Raw genomic sequence first — 18186 nt, 5'->3', positions numbered from 1 at the left:
CGAAAATGAGATATTAAAGTCGGTCAAAGCATACTGAGGAAAGTGATTTGGTTCATCACGTGTATCGTGTCCTTGTCTGAACTCAGTTCCCCCCCCCCCTCTCGCGTGAAGCGCGGAAGCTTTGACGTTTCATTAAATTGTTACTCTTAATCCTTGTCTGAATTCATTTTCGCCCATTCCGCGCGAAGCGCGGGAGCTTTTACTTTCATTAAATCTTTAGAGAAAGAAGACGATTCGTTGTATCGTGTCCTAGTCTGAATTCAGTTGTCCCCTTTGACACTTCATTAAATTATTAGAGATAGAAGACGGTCCGTTGTCCCGTTCCCGACTTTTAATTCTTGTTTCGCCCCTCCCTTTGACGTTTCATCTAACTATTTCTCTTAATCCTTGTCTGAAATCATTTTCGCCCATTAGAGAAAGAAGAAGATTCGTTGTACCGTTCTTGACTTTAATCCTAGTCTGAATTCAGTCCCCCCCCCCCACACACACACACACACTTCCCGCGAAAAGCGCGGAAGCTTTGCCGTTTCATTAAAGGCCCACTGCACTACTTGTAGCTACTTGCGCCCTCTATATAACAAACCATGCCTAATCGGTGACCATTGGTCCCCCATGATCCTCTTTTTCTTATGTTAACTGAGAGCTGAGTTGATGAGATAACCACCTGTCCAGTAACCTTGCAGGGCAATCTAATCCCTCCTGTAAACTATGGCATATACGCTTTAAAGTATTATAGAAAGAAGATGATTCGTTGTACCGTTCTTTACTCTTAATCCTTGTCTGAATTCACTTTCCCCACTTGGCCCCTTAACGGTACACGTGCAGTGTTACATGATTTGTATGTATGTGTATTTTTATTGAGACAGGGCTGTATGGAAGATCAGTTTTTAATCTGAATGAGATACCCTGTATAGGTCCTATGTGAAATAAATAAATAAATAAATAAGTGTACGTATGGAACGTTCGTTCTCAAATATGTGCATGCACAGCCCGATTGGTGGGTAGCATGTTTCTCCCGGCAGTGCTTGTCGCATTAGCTTTTGGAAAGGAATTTTCTACTAGTGTTACTGTTAGTGGCCACTAAGGCCCATTAGTGACTATAAACAAAAACATGCTAGTTGGGAATGTGTCAGTTTGCAACAAAAAATTTAGAAACGCGCATTTTGTTGAAAATCATGTGATATCAAGAAGATTTATAAATCACTTGTATGGGATTGAAAATAAGTCATGGATTAATTCTATTTGGGAGGGGGGAGTACGCCAGTGTCCCTTGCCATCACCACCTAAGGAGGAATATTTCCCCACATAAATTTGTTTAAGAAGTGTACAAATCAAGTAAACTTTGACTAAAACAGATCTAAAGTAAAGGGAAATATAACTGTCGTATACTATCATTGGAAATGTGAAGTTGAGTCAGACACTGATTACCAACAGCCTTGTTAATGATGCCATCTCAAGTAGCCGAAAACTTACAAAAGCTGACATAAGTTTGTTTACGTTTTAAGATGGACACACCCCCTTCCTCTCCTCAGCTCAGAGCTAGACGGGTATTCCCCGAATCTTTGTCTGTTCGTGTGTGTGTCACCAGCGCTAGCGAGCTACATCATACATGACTGTACGTACGAACACACAATGCAGAGTACAGATGCACACGCAGTTTGTTTGTAACTTAACTGCATGCATATCAAGTCACACAGTCTCACAGATGCAGAGGCAGAGAGTGCAGTACCGCTCATCGCTTGATATCAATCCAATTTTCATTCGACACAAATTTGATGTGGTGAATGTTTATGTATCAGCTTACGACTGCATGTTTTCGTGAGGTATGTTATGTATCTGTAAAGTGTAAGAACTTCTGAAATCTGTTTCTGTGTTCTGTGTGATTTCCAAATCCAAGCGTTCTGCGCGTGATCAGTAATTCAGTGCAGTGCAATCATTGCAGTATGTGTAGGCTACGTGTGATCTGACTCTAGTGTTGACTGTCATGTAATCTTTTGAAGCGCGCATGTTTGATGATGTAGCCCTAACGTTTATTTGTGAACATTTTACATGATTACATCAATACCATAGTCATAGATCAATACATGGACGACATACGACATGGTCAGTTGTTTTTAAGTGTGTGTGGGTGGTTGTGGGGAGGGGGCCGGGGGGGGGGGGGGGGGGGGGGGGGGGTATGTATGATGAGTATGAACTATGAGTATGATTGCAGCTTGAGATAACTTGGCTGTACGTTTCATTCCATTGACTAAAATAACAATAGAATATTCAAGTTCAGTATATGTACGCGTGTTACAGTACAAAGTGAAACTAGCTTCATTCGAATCATCAGTCGGTTCCGGTGGTCTTATTGTTACCCAACCTTTTGTGAAAACATGCCCCTTTATTCATGAAATGTTGGGGGTAATGTTTGTGAAATAGATCTTTCTCATCTGTAAAAACAAAGAAAGTTTCTTCTTCGTCAATATAATCTGCCTCCTTCAATACTGAAGATTCTTGCAGATGCCGTATATACTTGTACTCGGCCTGCATGATTGGGGTATGCAGGTGGACCACTACACCAGGGTTTCCCTGAACTCTTATACGAATAGTGCAATGGGTTCTTACCATGCAAGGGTGGTGACTCTCCTCTACATGGGGCCTCCATTTAACGTCCTAACCGAGGGACAGTGTTTTCCACTGAACATAGCCTGCGTCTATGAAACAAGGGGAGGGGCACGTTAACACACAACGCAGGTTTCAGTCGTTCGCCTGGGTGGGATTCAAAGTTTTTCAAACCCGAGATCTTTGGTTCGACAGGAAGACGCTTTACCGACTGAGCCAACTCGCCTCCTAGTTTACATTGTCAGACAGAGCATTAAAGGATCTTGTGAATCTAGGAAATTTGAAGCACTGATAATCTCTTAATTTATACCATGTACCAAGACCTGAAAAGAAAGAAAAAGAAAATAATAAGTTTAATAGCCTGGCCCATCCTGTAATTCCACTTCCTTAATCTGAATTTTTCTATCCCTACCCAACAATGATGAGCTATGAATATGACATAAATTTTTATTTTTTTCAGGATTTGTTTTTGTTTTAATGATAAACAGACTGAATTGATTTTGTTGTAGAAGATCTAAAAAACCATACCATCTGACCCACATTTTCAAGAGATATAAAAGCAGCCAGGAATGTGACAGTTTCCATCTAGAAAACCCAACATCAAAAATTCAGACAAATACCTCAAATATCTTCCTGAATGTACCTGTAATTGCACTATTGTCATACACTGTGTATCCTCGTCTCTCTCTCTCTCCTAGGTATTGATCAGGTTAGATGAGGAACTGAAGAGGGAGGACAATTAAAAGCTTGGTTCTATTTTGCTTTCTAATACTGTCATACTGGAAACATGGAGGGCATGGACGACACCACCAAATCAACAGAGATAAAAACAGACACAGATTCCTGCAAAGAAGTGGATTCTCCGAGCGAGGCTTCGTCCAGCGGAATATCTTCCCAGGAAGAGCCACCCGACACTATTCCCAAACCGTCCCCAGAGGATGACCACGCTGATGACCACGATGATGAAATATACCAAGCACGGCTGCAGCAAGGTCTGATGACATTCTCACAGGGTTCAGAGGAGTCGTCCAGCAACCCTACAGATACAGAATCCCCTGGGAGAAGCGGCGGGGGTCAAGGAGGAAGCAAGGAAGGGGGAAAGATCGGTGATGATGTAGGGGATGGAGCTGGGTCTGGGGGCACTATGAGCAGCTCGGGATCGGAGGATAGCAGTCTAACTAGTCTTGCGGAAGAACAGCTCAAGAAACCCCTCCCTGAGGTACTGAACGATGTAGCCAAGTTTGCCTATTCATCACTCGTTGCTGTATGCCTTCCTAACCTGTTTGAGAACGAGTGGAACAAGTAAGTTGAAATTGTCAGCTGAGAGATGCATGGATATTAGGGCTGTGCACAACAGTGTAATGAGGTACCCAAGTACACTCCCAGGCTTACAAGCGAATACTCGAATATTCAAACGCCATGTTTTTTTTTAATTTGTTTGTTTTTTTGTCGTTCTTGAATTTTTAGATTTTAGATTTTAGATTTTAGATTTCTTTTTGCCACCACCATACCACTGGATGAGTATCCCGGGTCCATCGCCGAAAATGCGTGCAATTTTACTTTGAGTTGCAGTTGAAGGCGCCGATTTAATAATAATAATAACAGTAAACAATGCTGTTTTAAAAACCAAAGATGGCAGAATAATCCATTTTCCATCCAAGTCCAAACAGAAATCCGGACATTTGGTCCCAGTTTCTGAGTGGTGAGCTTGACAGTGCTTGAGTTGGGAAACATTTTGACCAACGGTACCATGCCAGCGGCTGCCGCTCTCCCTGGCACGGCTAAGCGTCGGCCTCGACAGTGCCAGGTGACCGGGATTTTTTTTTTTTTTTAATTTTTTTTTTTTTTGCGACCGAATATACGAGAGTACGAGAAGTTGTCAACAGTGCGGGTACTCGAGCATTCAACTACTCGTCGCAGCCCTAATGGATATTGAGTCTTCCATTTTCACAGAGGTCATGCCCTTTTAGCTCTCAGCAGAGAAAGTGTTACATACAATACATTTATCAGAGTTTGTTTCGGTGTAAAGATTCTATTCATAGGCTTCACCCACCTACATGTAAGGTCTGGGGAGTGTTTCACAAAGATCCTAAGTCAAACTTATCTCTAAGTTAGACTTAAAAATTATGGAGAGCCATTTGTATTTTGTAGCCTTAAAATAAAATACATAAAAAAGCGAAAATTCAAGTATTTTAGACTGTTCATAAATTTCACATCAATAACATTGAAATCTCCTTGATAATAGAAAATATGAATGATTTAAATCAACATGCTATGCTTTTTAAAATAACTTTTACAATATATTTATAAGGATGTTAATGGCTCTCCATAATATTTAAGTCTAACTTAGAGTTAAGTTCGACTAAGGATGTTTGTGAAATGCCCCCCAGGATTGTCAAGGTCCAATCCACATGATGACATCAAGTGTTGATTGGTCAGCAAGACTCTTTAAGAGTACCACTGCATATGTTTTTGAAAAAAGGTTATTAATTTATACAACACCTACGTGGATCCTTGTCATTTGATAGGAGGATTGTTGGCCACATGAAATTCAATAGATGTTCTATTGCACGGGCGTGCATTTTTGGTTTTATATTCGCCATGCATTTTTGGTTATGTGCAGACTGCGTACCTGTCTACCGTGAGCATATCCCTGCGTGTATTTGACGCGAAGGCAATCTGAATGTAATCGAGAAGGCCTGACTCCAACTTAAATTTATCTTTAATATAAGGAGTAAAGCATAATTTAATGATTAACGTTCTATTACATGTAGATCTTCTTCGTTGTTGTATAAAACAAATAATGAATGTTTTTCATTCGTTTAATAGTGCGAATATTTTCATTCGTTGAAAGATTGAACTCATAACCATTCTTTGTATACTATTTCATTTTTCAAAGATACATGTAAATATATGGGTCCTGCATATGGCTCAGGACTCGGGTATAAATATTATTTGAAAACTCCTAAAGGCTGGTTTACATACATGTATGCTACAGTCAACCGCTATGTTTACTAAATGAATACCAAAATGGGGATGAAAAGCTGGCTATAGGCAACAGAGGTATGTTTGTTAGAAGGTTAAAAAAAGAGCAGCACACCCAAATATGCTAAAGACCCTACAGGTGGGAAACCTGTAGGGTTTATGCCATATGTGAACAAACCTTACATATATAATGTAGCATGGATATCTGAAAAAAGCTCCGTCATTTAAAGCCCCGTCATTTAAAGCCCCACTGCACTACCGGTATATAGCTACTTGCACCCTCTATATGCAAACAATGCCCAATCGGTGCCTGTTGGTCTCACCATGATCCTCTTTTTCTAATGTTAATTGAGAGCTGATTTGATGAGATAAACACCTGTCAGTGACCTTGCAGGGAGGTCTAATCCCCCTGGCCAAACTAGTGCAGACAGGCTTTAAAGACTTCGCTTAGTAATTGATATGTACAGTACATGTACAAGCAGAGATGCCAACCAGTACGATTTAATCGTATTTAGTACGATAGTAAGAGTGGAATACAATAATACGATATTAGCTCTTAAAATATGATTTATTTTTTTTGTTTTTTTTATTTTTTATACCCATAAAAACCACGGAATCGCATAGAGACATGTACAAGTAAACCCCCGCAACCCCAACAAAAAATTTGCTTAACAATTTTCTTTTAAAATTTTAATGAAAGAGCAAACATTTTACTTGACCGTACGTACCAGTATCACATTTTTCTGAAATTTTACTGGCCCTGGGCCAACCGGCCATTGGTAGTGTCGAGTTTTTGTGAAAATCTGATTTTTCTCTCCAAAGTCTGATTTTTTAGGATACTCAGTCTGTTTTTTTGTGTCAAGAGGTTGGCATCTCTGTACATGTGTAGATTCCTTTTGTCAAACCTTCCAACTCCATTTTCATTTTGACATTTCTCAGACAGTGGAACTTAAAGACGGTGAAGTCTCTTAGTAAATACCTGAAGCTTCCCAAGCAGTCAGTGGAGACCCTAAGTATCATGGTTGAGGATCCGAACCATCATGACCTCGCCAATGCAGATGTCTTCACAGAAGTGCTTCTAGAGGATCCCTCCCTCATCAAGCCAGAGATTATCCCAAAGGTATACCAACTTTTCTTTAAATTGTAGAGGTATCTGAGTGTCATTCAGGCCTGATAAGTACCCAATTTAAATCAGTTCCCCGATTATAATTTTTTTCCCTGATTGTACATATTTTTTTTCCCCCTAATTTTTTTTTCTCCCAGATTTTCCTGATTTTTCCCTTATTTTTCCCTTATTTTCCCCTATTTTTCCAGATTTTCCCTATTTTTTCCAAATTTTCTTATTCAAAAGGGGGGAATGTTGTTAGATGCCATTTTTTCCCCGTGAATTTTTAAAATATTTTTTACTCAAGGGGGGGGGGGGGGGTGGTTGAGGTGGAGCTCACTATCACCCATGGTCATTGTTAAAGGCTTGTTTGCATGTATGACACTGTTTACTGCAAGGATTTTTTTTAAAGGTAGAACCCACCCTGATATCAAGTTCGTTTTAATAGAAGCAAACAAAATGAGAGAAACAGATCAGTGAAAGTTGGAGCAAAAACCGATTAAAAATAAGAAAGATATAAATATACGATCAATCAAACACAAATTGGCAACTCTGTGAGGTATATTTTATTTCTCTTATGAACATATTCAATCATACATTCACCATAAACATTATAGCAACCCCTGTATTGATAATCATGTTTTAACATTTCTTTTCAGGACATGATCACCCAGGCATTGAGTGATGGAACATATGATGCTAGGATGCGAGTCCTTGTGAGGGAAATATCGAAGCGCCTTGATGTTAGCTGGAAGATAATCAGAGCATTTGAAAAGGGAATCATTGATGTTTATGAACAAGAAGAGCACGAGCTCACTGAGTAAGTCTATTCTTTCTTATTTTTCATTTACAACCAAGAATAAAAATACATGTCTATTCCTATCTTGCGTAACTGGCAGATTATTTAATTGTCTTTATAGCTGATATGGGGACCCTGGGGCAATTTCCACTCAGTAATATTGAAGTGGTATGAAACGACATGTGTGGAGCACAAAGTGCATAACAGTTTCTGAAGTTTGTTGATTAAAAGTTCTCTTTTTACTTATCGGAGTTAAAGTTTAGCTAACATTAAGCCTCATTAAGATATGAATTTTCCAACTCCTACATGTATAACAATGTAGATCTACCTCTGTGTGATGAAATTATGATTTCAAACAAATATGCAGTTTGTGTTCTGGATGTGTCTTTTTGTACCACTACAGTTCGCTAAGCTGCCTTAGTAGCCTACATGTATTTTGTGTTATTTTGTGCCTTATTTTTGGTTTAAATTCAGGATACTGGTTCATTTCTTTTGTATTACCCATGGAAATACAGACCCCTTGGATACCAAGTTTCAAACAAAATCAAGTCAGATTCAGTGGGTGAATGCTTTAAAGTAGGACTGCCCTACATGTGGCTACTTGCGCCCTCTACTCTATATTGCAGACGTTAATACCTAAGCAGCACCCGTTCGTCCCCCAAGATCCCCTTTTTCTTATGTTAAATGAGAGCTGATTTTATGAGAAAATCCCCTGTCAGTGACCACGCAGGGAGGTCTAATCCCCCCTGGCCATACTAGTGCAGATAGGCTTTAAGTTTCGATCATCAGTATTTTTTCTTTCTCTTCAAATTTACCAGAGAAGAGAAGAGAGAACGAGACAAGAAAGCAAAGTTCAGGAAGGCTAGACGTTACGTCATGATAGGAGCAGCTACAATAGGAGGAGGAGCTATCATAGGTGGGTAGAAACAAGATACAGCCAAACCTGCTTTAGTGACCACCTGTCTACAAAGACCACATTTTCTGTTTCCCTTGAAAATGTTTTCTCATTGAAACATGAACTAAAATAACCTGTACATAAAGACCACCCGCCTACAAGGACCACTTTTCTTGTCTCCCTTGGGTGGTGTTTATAGGCAGTGTTTATAGGCAGGTTTCACTGTAGGGGGCAAACATGATTAATCTACTAGGGTCACTATTTCTAGGCCTTTTTGTTTTTATGATGAAGCAATCTCTGTCAACAATTTGACAGAGTTTGATTTATTTTGTGGATGCTGCAAAATGATGTTTATAACCTTAGAGTGCATAAAGAGATATACCTGTGCATCTCTTGTCCACACAGCTACCGGTAACTATTTGTGTCATTTTGCCAGGTAAAGCAGGTGAAAATTTTGATTTACATGCTCACTTGCCTAATATCCATATCTGTTTTGTTTGTAAACCTGTATAAATGGATTCAAAATGATTTTGGATGAAATGTTACTACATGTAGCTGGGTGTAAATGGGGGGAGGGGGGGGGGGGGGGAGAGGATGTAGGGAGATAGATTCCAATCATCTTCTTTTCGTAATCGTTATCTCTCTCTTTCTCCCTTCCTACCTCTCTCCTTTAAACGAAAGAGGGGAGGGGGTATGTACTTCCAATTAGCTATACCAGTGTATATCATTAAAAAGATTCATTCCTTTGTACTTTCATACATTTCATTTCGTCTTTCTTTTATCCAACCATCCTGATTGACAGGCCTAACAGGAGGGCTCGCAGCTCCTCTGATAGCTACAGCAGGGGCAGCATTTCTGGGGACAAGTCTTAGCTTCTTCGGGACAGTAGCTGGGGCAGCGATCATCGGATCGATTCTGGGTGCAGCGGGAGCAGGACTGTCGGGTAACAAGAGTTCAATTTCTGTTTAGTGTTTGTGTATAGGAAAGGGATGGGAGAATGACATGCCTCCAACTAAGTGAAATCAGTCCATTAAGATATGAGAAAGTTATTAATTAATTGATTAATTAATTGATTAATTAATTTTATTTTTTTTCTTAACATTTTATTTATTCATTTATTTTTTCATTTTTTCATTTCATTTATTCATGTTTACTTCTATAATTTCCAGAAACCAAACATATGAATTTTCTTTGACATTGTTGAAACATGAATTACCCGAAACAAAAACCAATGCCCCAAAACAAGCAGTACTCACATAGATACAAGTTTGAACCGACATTGATTGCAGCAACACAACATACAACATATTTTGTTTTTTTCTCTTTCATACACTGTACATACATGCAACTGCATACATTTATTTATTCACTGAATTGTGATTTATATTATTAATTCAAATCAGCTTGCTCTTAGGAAGGTGCTTGTTTAATTCAATGTAAATTTTCTTTATTTATGCATTCTTTATCCTGCTATTTTTTTCCTTTCAGGATACAAAATGAAGAAGCGAGTTGGTGAGGTAGAAGAGTTTGAATTCACTGCTTTGGCAGAAGGAAGGGATCTTCATGTGACCGTTGCAGTCTCTGGTTGGCTGCAGAAAGACTGCCTAGGTTAGTGGGAATGAGAAGTGGTTAAAGACCGCCTAGGTTAGTGGGAATGAGAAGTGTTTAAAGACCGCCTAGGTTAGTGGGATTGAGAAGTGTTGAAAGACCGCCTAGGTTAGTGAGAATGATTATAGTTTAAGGACCGTCTAGGTTAGTGAGAATGATTAGAGTTTAAGGACCACCTTCTAAAGGCACCTAGGGTAGTGAGATTGAGATTGATGGGGCGTTGTGGCATGAGCCTGTAAGGATATCCTTAAGCAGCAGTTGCATAGCAGTAAGTTAAGATGGTGTACAGAAGAATAAGTATTAAAATTAAGAAAAATCTAGGACAATTCCTCTCGACTATCACCCTCCTTCCAAGACAATTTCCTTGCATGTCCAGCCAAGGTGTCTGTTTGTGAGAGATATTTGTTCTGGGCAGTATTTGTCTTCAACTATCTTTGAGTAGAGAAGTAATGGCACATCTTTTCTCCCCTTTTTGCAGATAACTTCACCATTCCTTGGCGTTGTGTAGCGACCTGTAATGAGATCTACTGCTTGAAATGGGAGTCTCAATACTTGATCAAACTGGGTGAATCGTTGGAGTATATTCTTGATACAGTCATGAGTATGGCAGCCAAGGAAGCCCTCAAATACACTGTTCTTGCAGGTAAGGACCTTTAACAATATTCAGTTCTTGTATACCGTATATCACATTATATAACGTCCCTAAGCGCTTCCAAAGAGCTTTGGAAGTTATTACCCTAGCTATATCAGTTATCAGTGCACAGTGCATTTCAAGGAATAATCCTACCAGGTACCCATTTACCATTTCATGGAATAGGCCCTGCTTAAAGATAAGCTTGAATTCTGGTAATGATAGAAAATAAATATTCACAAGATTACCATTACTGAGCATAGAACGATTAGGATAAATAGCCAAACACCATGTGCTTCACACAAGTCACTATGTGCAAAAGCAGATCGAGTTGCATGTGGTTTTTATCTAAGATGATGTCCAGTAAGTTTTTGTGCGTTTGTTTTATTTCACTGGTCCAAACAATCAATCTACTGCAGGATAAACAATCCAGAATAAATCATAGCAATTTTTCTATCAAAATATGATTCCCATACCAGAGCTCATGATTATCTTTAACTTTTTTTTGTTCCATCTGACAGGTTTGCTTGCAGCAATAGCCCTACCAGCAGCAGCCTACGCTGCCATTTCAAATTCCATTGACAATCCATGGAGCGTTGCTACTAGTAGGGCGAGCGCAGCTGGTAAGCAGCTTGCAGAGGTAAGAAAGAAATCAATTCATCTACAGTCAAACCTGTCTACAGCGACCGCCCGCCCAAGGGAAACAAAAAATATGCTTGTGATAGACAGGTTCCTTTTACATGTTTCAATGACAAACCATTTTCAAGGGAAACAAAAAAATACGCTTGTTGTAGACAGGTGGTCTTTGTAGACAGGTGGTTACTAAAGCAGGTTTGACTGTATCTATCTCTGTCCCCATCCCGGCCCCCCACTCCGGGGTCGGAGGGACCGCATACGTGTTCCCAAAATGTCCGGTACTTTTCACGCAACAAAGTCCGGCTCGTAGTACACAAAAATCTGGCCCGTATTGAATTTACACACCCGACTTAGGGGGGTGTTTTCAAAAGGAGGGAACATGCATATGCGTACCCAATATAACACTGAGTGGGGGGGGGGGGGGCGGGGTCCCCATAGCTTGGCGGCAGTTGGCCGGGGCAACAATGTAATTGACCTTGAGACACAGGTTCTCCATAAGTTTCTGTCTTCAGCTGTTCTAGTTAGCTGCTGAAATGACATGCCTGTCCACTGCTTGATGTTATCAGTCCATGTCCTAGTTGGTCTGCCCCTCTTTCTTCTTCCAATCAGTTCCTCCTTGCAAGATATTCTTGCATCTCATTACATACCCAAACCACTGCTGTTGTCTTCTTTCCACAATTGAGATGAGGTGATCATGTTCCTCTATATAACTCTCCATTATCTCTCTCACTTTCTTGATGGATGTATGAAAAGTGTAGTCGATATGCAGAAGCCTTCTCATACAATTCATCTCCAAAGCGTTGATTCGCATCTGAGTGTCCATGTTTCACTGCCATATCGAAAGACTGACATTACCAGTGCTCTCAACAGGCTCAATCTAGTTGTATTGTGATATTTATGTCATTCCAAATAGGTTTGGAAAAGAGGAGGCTGTAAAAATACTGTAAAATGTATTATTTTTGGATGAGTTTTCTTATTGCAAATTTTGAGAATTGTTACTGATTCGCAAATCAAACAACACTCAAAACTAAGGTGGTAATGTAGATGGGAACAGGTATTCTAAATTGCCTTATATATTGCAAAAACAACTTGTAGTAGTGTCTATGTTTCTTTCATTTGTAAATATACATGTATTTGTACACAAAATGTTGGCGTATAGAGTGCTAGTACCCCCTTTTGCCCATATTTTTAAAATGCATGTTAATTCTTCAAAGGTAATGCAAGAACCATGAACCTCCAACACTGGCTCGTACATTTGTTCCAACTATGTAGGCAGGGTAAATTACAACCTTTGACATCGTTATTAAAGATGGCTGCTTTTCTCTCTTGATTTAGGTCCTGTTGTCACGGCAACAAGGCAAACGGCCCGTGACCCTGGTTGGGTTCAGCATGGGGGCAAGGGTCATCTTCTTCTGTCTCAAGGAGCTCTCTCAACGCAAGGGCTGTGAGGGGATCGTACAGGACGTCTACCTCTTGGGGGCGCCGGTCACTTCGTCCGTTGCCCAGTGGAGACCATTTGAGAAAGTTGTGGCTGGGCATATTGTGAATGGCTATTGCAGGTTAGTCTTCAAGAACACCATTTTCTTTAAAACTTTGAAATTGGTACAATTAAAAACTGCAGGAGAATCAAGAAATCAATGATTTTTATACAATATCTGCTGAGATAATGGATCAAGGCAGAGATGTGTAATTTGTCCATCAAGGTCTTAGAGCAATTTCCACGTAGGAAATCTACTGGAGAGCTATTTTAGCTGGAGCAATTGTTGTCTAATTGTAACCACCTAGTATTGACATGTTTGTTTGTTTGTTTGTTTTTGCTGTTGTTTAGGGGTGATTGGCTGTTAGATACGACAGCATCCATGCAGGTCAATGTTATAGGATCAGAACCTGTCCGAACCCATCCGTCTAGGAAATTGACTACAGAGCTTCTTTAGCTAGAGCAATATTTGTACAATCGTAACCACATAGTAATGACATGTTTGTTTGTTTGTTTGTTTTTGCTGCTATTGTTTAGAGGTGATTGGCTGTTACAGTTTGTCTACAGGACAGCATCCATGCAGGTCAATGATATTGCAGGATTGGAGCCTGTCCGATGGGACAATAGACGTATGGTCAATGTGGATATTACAGAAGTGGTGAGTGAGTCATGACATCTGATCCTGTGGATTGTATCTTCTCAAAAAAAATTATTACATGTTTTTCCATTCAGTTATAAATATACTGGTATTTTAAACTTTCTTGTGTCACAACCATGGTACTTGCATAAATTAAGGCTTAATAAAAACCCAATTTAAATTGTTTTTCTGATTATTATTATTCATTTATTTATTTTTTATTTTTTTACCCGATTTTTTAATTGTTTTTTTTCTTCCTGATTTTATCCTATTATTTCCCAATTTTTCTTACTCAAAAGGGGGAAATGTTAGATGCCATTTTTTCCCCCTGAATTCTCTTTTTTAATATTTTTTTAATGTGTTTAAAAACAACTTTAAAAATACACAAACACACAACTATCAATGAACCAGTTTTTCATATCCCTCTGCATGATTGACAGGTCACAGGTCACTTGGACTACTCAAACAAAATATCTACCATCCTGGACTTTGTTGGTCTTGAAACCAAAGACGTCCCAAAATCTGGCAGCCTCTCTGATCTTACCAAGCCCAAAACAAAAGATACGGCAACCAAAGAAGCCGCCGATGATGACCCCCTTGCTGTCAAGATTGATGCGAGTGATCTTCTCATACCAAAAAGCGCATCAGCGATGGACCTTGCCCTTTCTAAATTGAAGGGGTCAAAAGGTCAATCTTCCCAAGAGGTATGTGTACACGTATATCTTTGTTCACCTTTTTGGAACTGGCTTATTTTGCTTTCTTCATGGTCCCATTTCACAAAACGTGTCATCAGTGACAAATGACAGTTTTTGTTATAAGCTACTGAAATCCTTGCTTCTGATTGGGTATCAGCAGATTTGTCACTGATTTTTGTCATTTGTTATTGAAAAAGGCTTTGTGAAACGGGTCCCAGTAAGTAATTTTGTTTTTCTGAAATATGCAGTATCTTTCTATTCAGTGGGCATGGTCTTTGTCATATTAAAGCACATGTCATTGATATTGCCTATGGGTCGGCTGTTAAGCTACATGTGAATGAGTATAGGAAATGAAAAATTAAGTAAATCAATTTCTTATCTGTCCTCAGCTGCAATAAGTATGAGTGCAGCAATTATTTGTAGCAATGACTTGTGTAGTTGTATTAACATACAATTTCCTGAACATTTACTAAAATGTAAATACTAATATTGTTTTGTTAATCATTTTTAGATATGAAGCAAATGAAATGTACATGTACATGTAAATTTCTCGTATACATTTCTTGCTGAATTTTTTAATTTCTTAATTTATCATTATCAAGGACACGGATTCAAGGCCCAAAACTCTCGCTGAGAATGTCTCCCACTCCCGATCCTTGGACAAAATTGCACCAAGCAGTGGGGCTCCCTCTGTTGGACCAGAGACCATCGACAGGAGCCACAAAGACGACGTCAGTCACCCAGAGAAGCCAGTGTCAGCAGATGACTCCACGGAAGGCGCAGAAGGGGGAAGATCAACGGTAGGATCAGAAGGAAGCGGATTGGATGAGAGATTGGAAGATGCGTGCAGTGAAGGTGATGGAAGGAAGGATGCAGAGAAAAGCAAGGGAGGAACTGTGACAATGAGAGAGGGTGTAGAGATGGGACAGGACCCGTTGAGCGCCCTATAGTAGAGATTGAATCACTAATGTACATATAAATTAATGCCTTGCCGAAAGGCTTATATGTAAGCTAGAAACTGAAACCATTTGATCAACAATCTGATGATTTGTTCAAAAGGCCGATCATCTCTTTTACCATGAAGCCGTACCTGTATTAACTTGCCTTACATCTTGCGTCAAAGTTTTGTGTGGCTGTTATTTTATATGATGATGTCCGATTGTAGAAATTCTTCTTTCAAATCATGTCTTTCTAACGTGCATTGTACGTTCACAGGTACATGTATCGTACAAAGAGGAAGGTATTCTTTTTTGGAAATTAGTGATTTTTTTGGTACAACTTCTTGTATGTCCAATTTTTTTTTTTTTTTTTTTTTTTGGGGGGGGCAGGTTTTGAACATTTCTTTTCTATGTTAGAAGCAATCTGCTTTGGAAATTGTTATAGAGACAACTTGTATTTCATGCATGCAAATATAAGTGCTTATTCACTGTGTAACCAGACCAGATGTGCAGCTGTTAAGCATGGTTTGTTAAAAGAGATTGTTTACATCTCATAACTGTAGATATATGTACCGGCCATGTTTAAGTAGTTAGCTGACCACTTGACTTCAAGCCAAAGCCAAACACAACTCTTGATTTCATTGCCAAGATGTAGTCCTGATCTTTGTTACAATACATTATTTTCATTGAATATTAACTTTTGTAAATAATATATATGTACCTACATGTAGTTTGTACATGTATATTACTTTGTATTATATTGAAAAATGCAGAACAACATGTAAAATTAAACAAACAAACAGTTTATGTAGTATGTATTGTGATGAAATTCCTTGTCTGTACATATGGAGCTGATTTACTCGCGAACCAAGATATGTTGTTATCATGCGATCAATTATTGACATTCCATCTTGATCTTCAGTTATTTGATCTTTTTACGATCTGCTTTTGCTATAATATCAGACCAGTACTGCAATTGTCTATGATTTGAAGCCGATTCAGCTTTTATTTTGACAAGAGGGCTTAAATGCACCAAAATTCTGGTTACGAGTGTACATGTTACATACACGTACATGTACGTATATGTGGCACCTCGGTTGTCTTGCAATAACTTAATTTTGTTCACAATCCGTGTGTTGGTGCTGTAATGATTGAGGATTCATAACATTACAAATAGTTTGTTAACATTTTACATGACACATATATATATTTTTAACTTTTTGAATTTCTGAGGCTTCGATTATATATATTTTTTTAAAGTTGTGCAATAAAATTCATGAAATTCCCTGCAATTTACACATTTAACCAACAACAAAAAAACAAAAACAAAATCTAAACTAATTTAAAAAGTATACAAATAATTTCATACTGTGCTGTAAATATGAAATGTTTATTTAAGTGATGAAACATGTAAGTAAGGTGCATTGGATTGTCATAATCCTTTTCTTCCATATATTTCATTGGCTAAAGGTTCAGGTAATATAAATTTATTCTTCATTTTGATTACCGGTATGTAGCGTTTTGTTTGAATAAACATTACGGAATTCATACAAATTTTGATTTGTTAGAATCATAGTTGAATTATTTGAGAATTTTAGAATATGCTTACTTTACTTCCTTGGCTTTAAGACTAGCATATGTCATGCTTTTTTAATTGTTTTTGTGAAATAAACAGTTTTTTTTTTCTATACCCCCAAAAAAATCATAAATCTGATTTACAATTATTTTTGGGTGATTTGTATAAACAAACAGAAATCTATTTTATATTCATGCATACAGGAATATAATTTTATATTTTCCCTGAATACATGTATTATATCTTGATGAAATTAAATTATGGATATCTGTAAAAAAAAAAATTTAATCAAAATTTTGTTGTGTTGTTTCTAATGCCATATTACAGATATATCAGTCATAAAGGTCGTTTATCATATGAGATTGCAAACTAAAAGTATAATGGCAGTTTTGTTCAAGGCAAGTAGGAACTGAAAAAAAGAAGCTGTGTGCCACAAGGGTCCTTCACATACTTGATCATGTGTGTGCTAGTAGATTAATGTGAAGAGCAGTACTCGAGGTCAACCTGGCAGTATACAGCAGGTGGATGACTGAAGCCTGCGTTGTGTGTTAACATGCATCTCCCCTTGTTTCATAGATGCAGACTATGTAAAGTGAAAAACACTCCTTCCCTCGGATAGGACGTTAAATGGAGTCACCATCTTTGCACGTTAAGAACCCACTGCACTATTGGTATAAGGGTAGGGGAAACCCTGGTGTATTGGTCCACCTGCACACCCCAATCAGGCCGAGTATTTACGGCATCTGCAAAAATCTTCAGTATTGAAGGAGGCAGATTATCTTGAAGAAGAAGAAGAGGAGGCTTTCTAATGCCCCAGAGGGAAGTGACCAAACTCAAAGACTTGATATTCTAAATGATTTTACTGTCCAATAATTCTGTTTAAACAAACAGCACAGCAGAAAATAAGATGTCCTTTCCTCACAGTTTGTTCTGAGATGCCTGTAAACCTTTTTTTTCTACTGCTGGATGCTTTGTAATGTTAGAGACTAATAAAATGCACAAATGACATAATCATTGCAATGTTATAAATTTAATACTGAAAATGACAGCATTTGCGTACAATATATTTTGATCTACTTGAATCCTAGATCTGCTATAAATACATGAAGTGACACCATCGTAATAATTTCATTATTTCAGAATAATTCCTTCACCACAACTTTTAAGTATTAGCATGGAATAATAAAGTTAAATATCAATGTCGAGTCTTTCTGTACACAAAGATCTTAAGTAGAACTTAACACTAAGTTGGACTTAAAAAGTATGGACAGCCATTGGAGCCTTAAAATGAAATATATTCAAAAGCAAAAATTGGAGTATTTTAGACTTGTCATCAATTCCACATCAAGAACATGAAATTTCCCATGATAATAGAAAATATGAATGATTTGAATCAACATTTTATGCCTTCTAAAAAAAAAATTACAAAATGTTTTCAAGGATGCTAATGGCTTCCCATAAATTTTAAGTCCAACTTAGAGATAAGTTCAACTTAGGATCTTTGTGAAACATCCCCCCCTCCACATAAAGTTCGAGCAATAAGCAATTAAAAATAAGAAAGTTATGAACTTTTAAAGTTGTCATCAGTGAAACAAAAATT

The 18186-nt window shown here is 38.2% G+C and overlaps 1 protein-coding gene across 2 annotated transcripts; it reads left to right on the top strand.

Moving 5' to 3' along the window:
• Positions 1-1689: 1689 nt before the first annotated feature.
• Positions 1690-15141, top strand: LOC577460 (transmembrane and coiled-coil domain-containing protein 4). 2 transcript variants are annotated; one of them, XM_030986568.1, is made up of 13 exons: positions 1690-1823; positions 3314-3906; positions 6529-6709; positions 7354-7514; positions 8312-8409; positions 9191-9331; positions 9877-9996; positions 10475-10639; positions 11149-11267; positions 12599-12822; positions 13278-13398; positions 13818-14081; positions 14675-15141. In XM_030986568.1, exons 2-13 carry the CDS (start codon positions 3392-3394, stop codon positions 15020-15022), a joined length of 2457 nt encoding a protein of 818 aa, XP_030842428.1. In that variant the 5' UTR covers positions 1690-1823; positions 3314-3391; the 3' UTR covers positions 15023-15141. The 2 variants fall into 2 exon arrangements, with proteins under 2 accessions (XP_030842428.1, XP_030842427.1); XM_030986567.1 differs by having other exon boundaries at positions 3303-3906.
• The last annotated feature ends 3045 nt before the right edge of the window (positions 15142-18186 follow it).

Source organism: Strongylocentrotus purpuratus, unplaced genomic scaffold (assembly GCF_000002235.5).
Source record: "Strongylocentrotus purpuratus isolate Spur 01 unplaced genomic scaffold, Spur_5.0 spur5_scaffold_16, whole genome shotgun sequence".
NCBI lineage: Eukaryota > Metazoa > Echinodermata > Echinoidea > Camarodonta > Strongylocentrotidae > Strongylocentrotus > Strongylocentrotus purpuratus.
This window is presented reverse-complemented; position numbering and strand designations above follow the sequence as displayed.

Bases quoted from the DNA above. Each gene is read 5' to 3' on its own strand.
- LOC577460 (XM_030986568.1), top strand. From the start codon at position 3,392: ATGGAGGGCATGGACGACACCACCAAATCAACAGAGATAAAAACAGAC. The intron at 9,332-9,876 runs GTAACAAGAGTT...TTTTCCTTTCAG, and splicing joins AGCGGGAGCAGGACTGTCGG to GATACAAAATGAAGAAGCGA. The intron at 13,399-13,817 runs GTGAGTGAGTCA...CATGATTGACAG, and splicing joins ATGTGGATATTACAGAAGTG to GTCACAGGTCACTTGGACTA.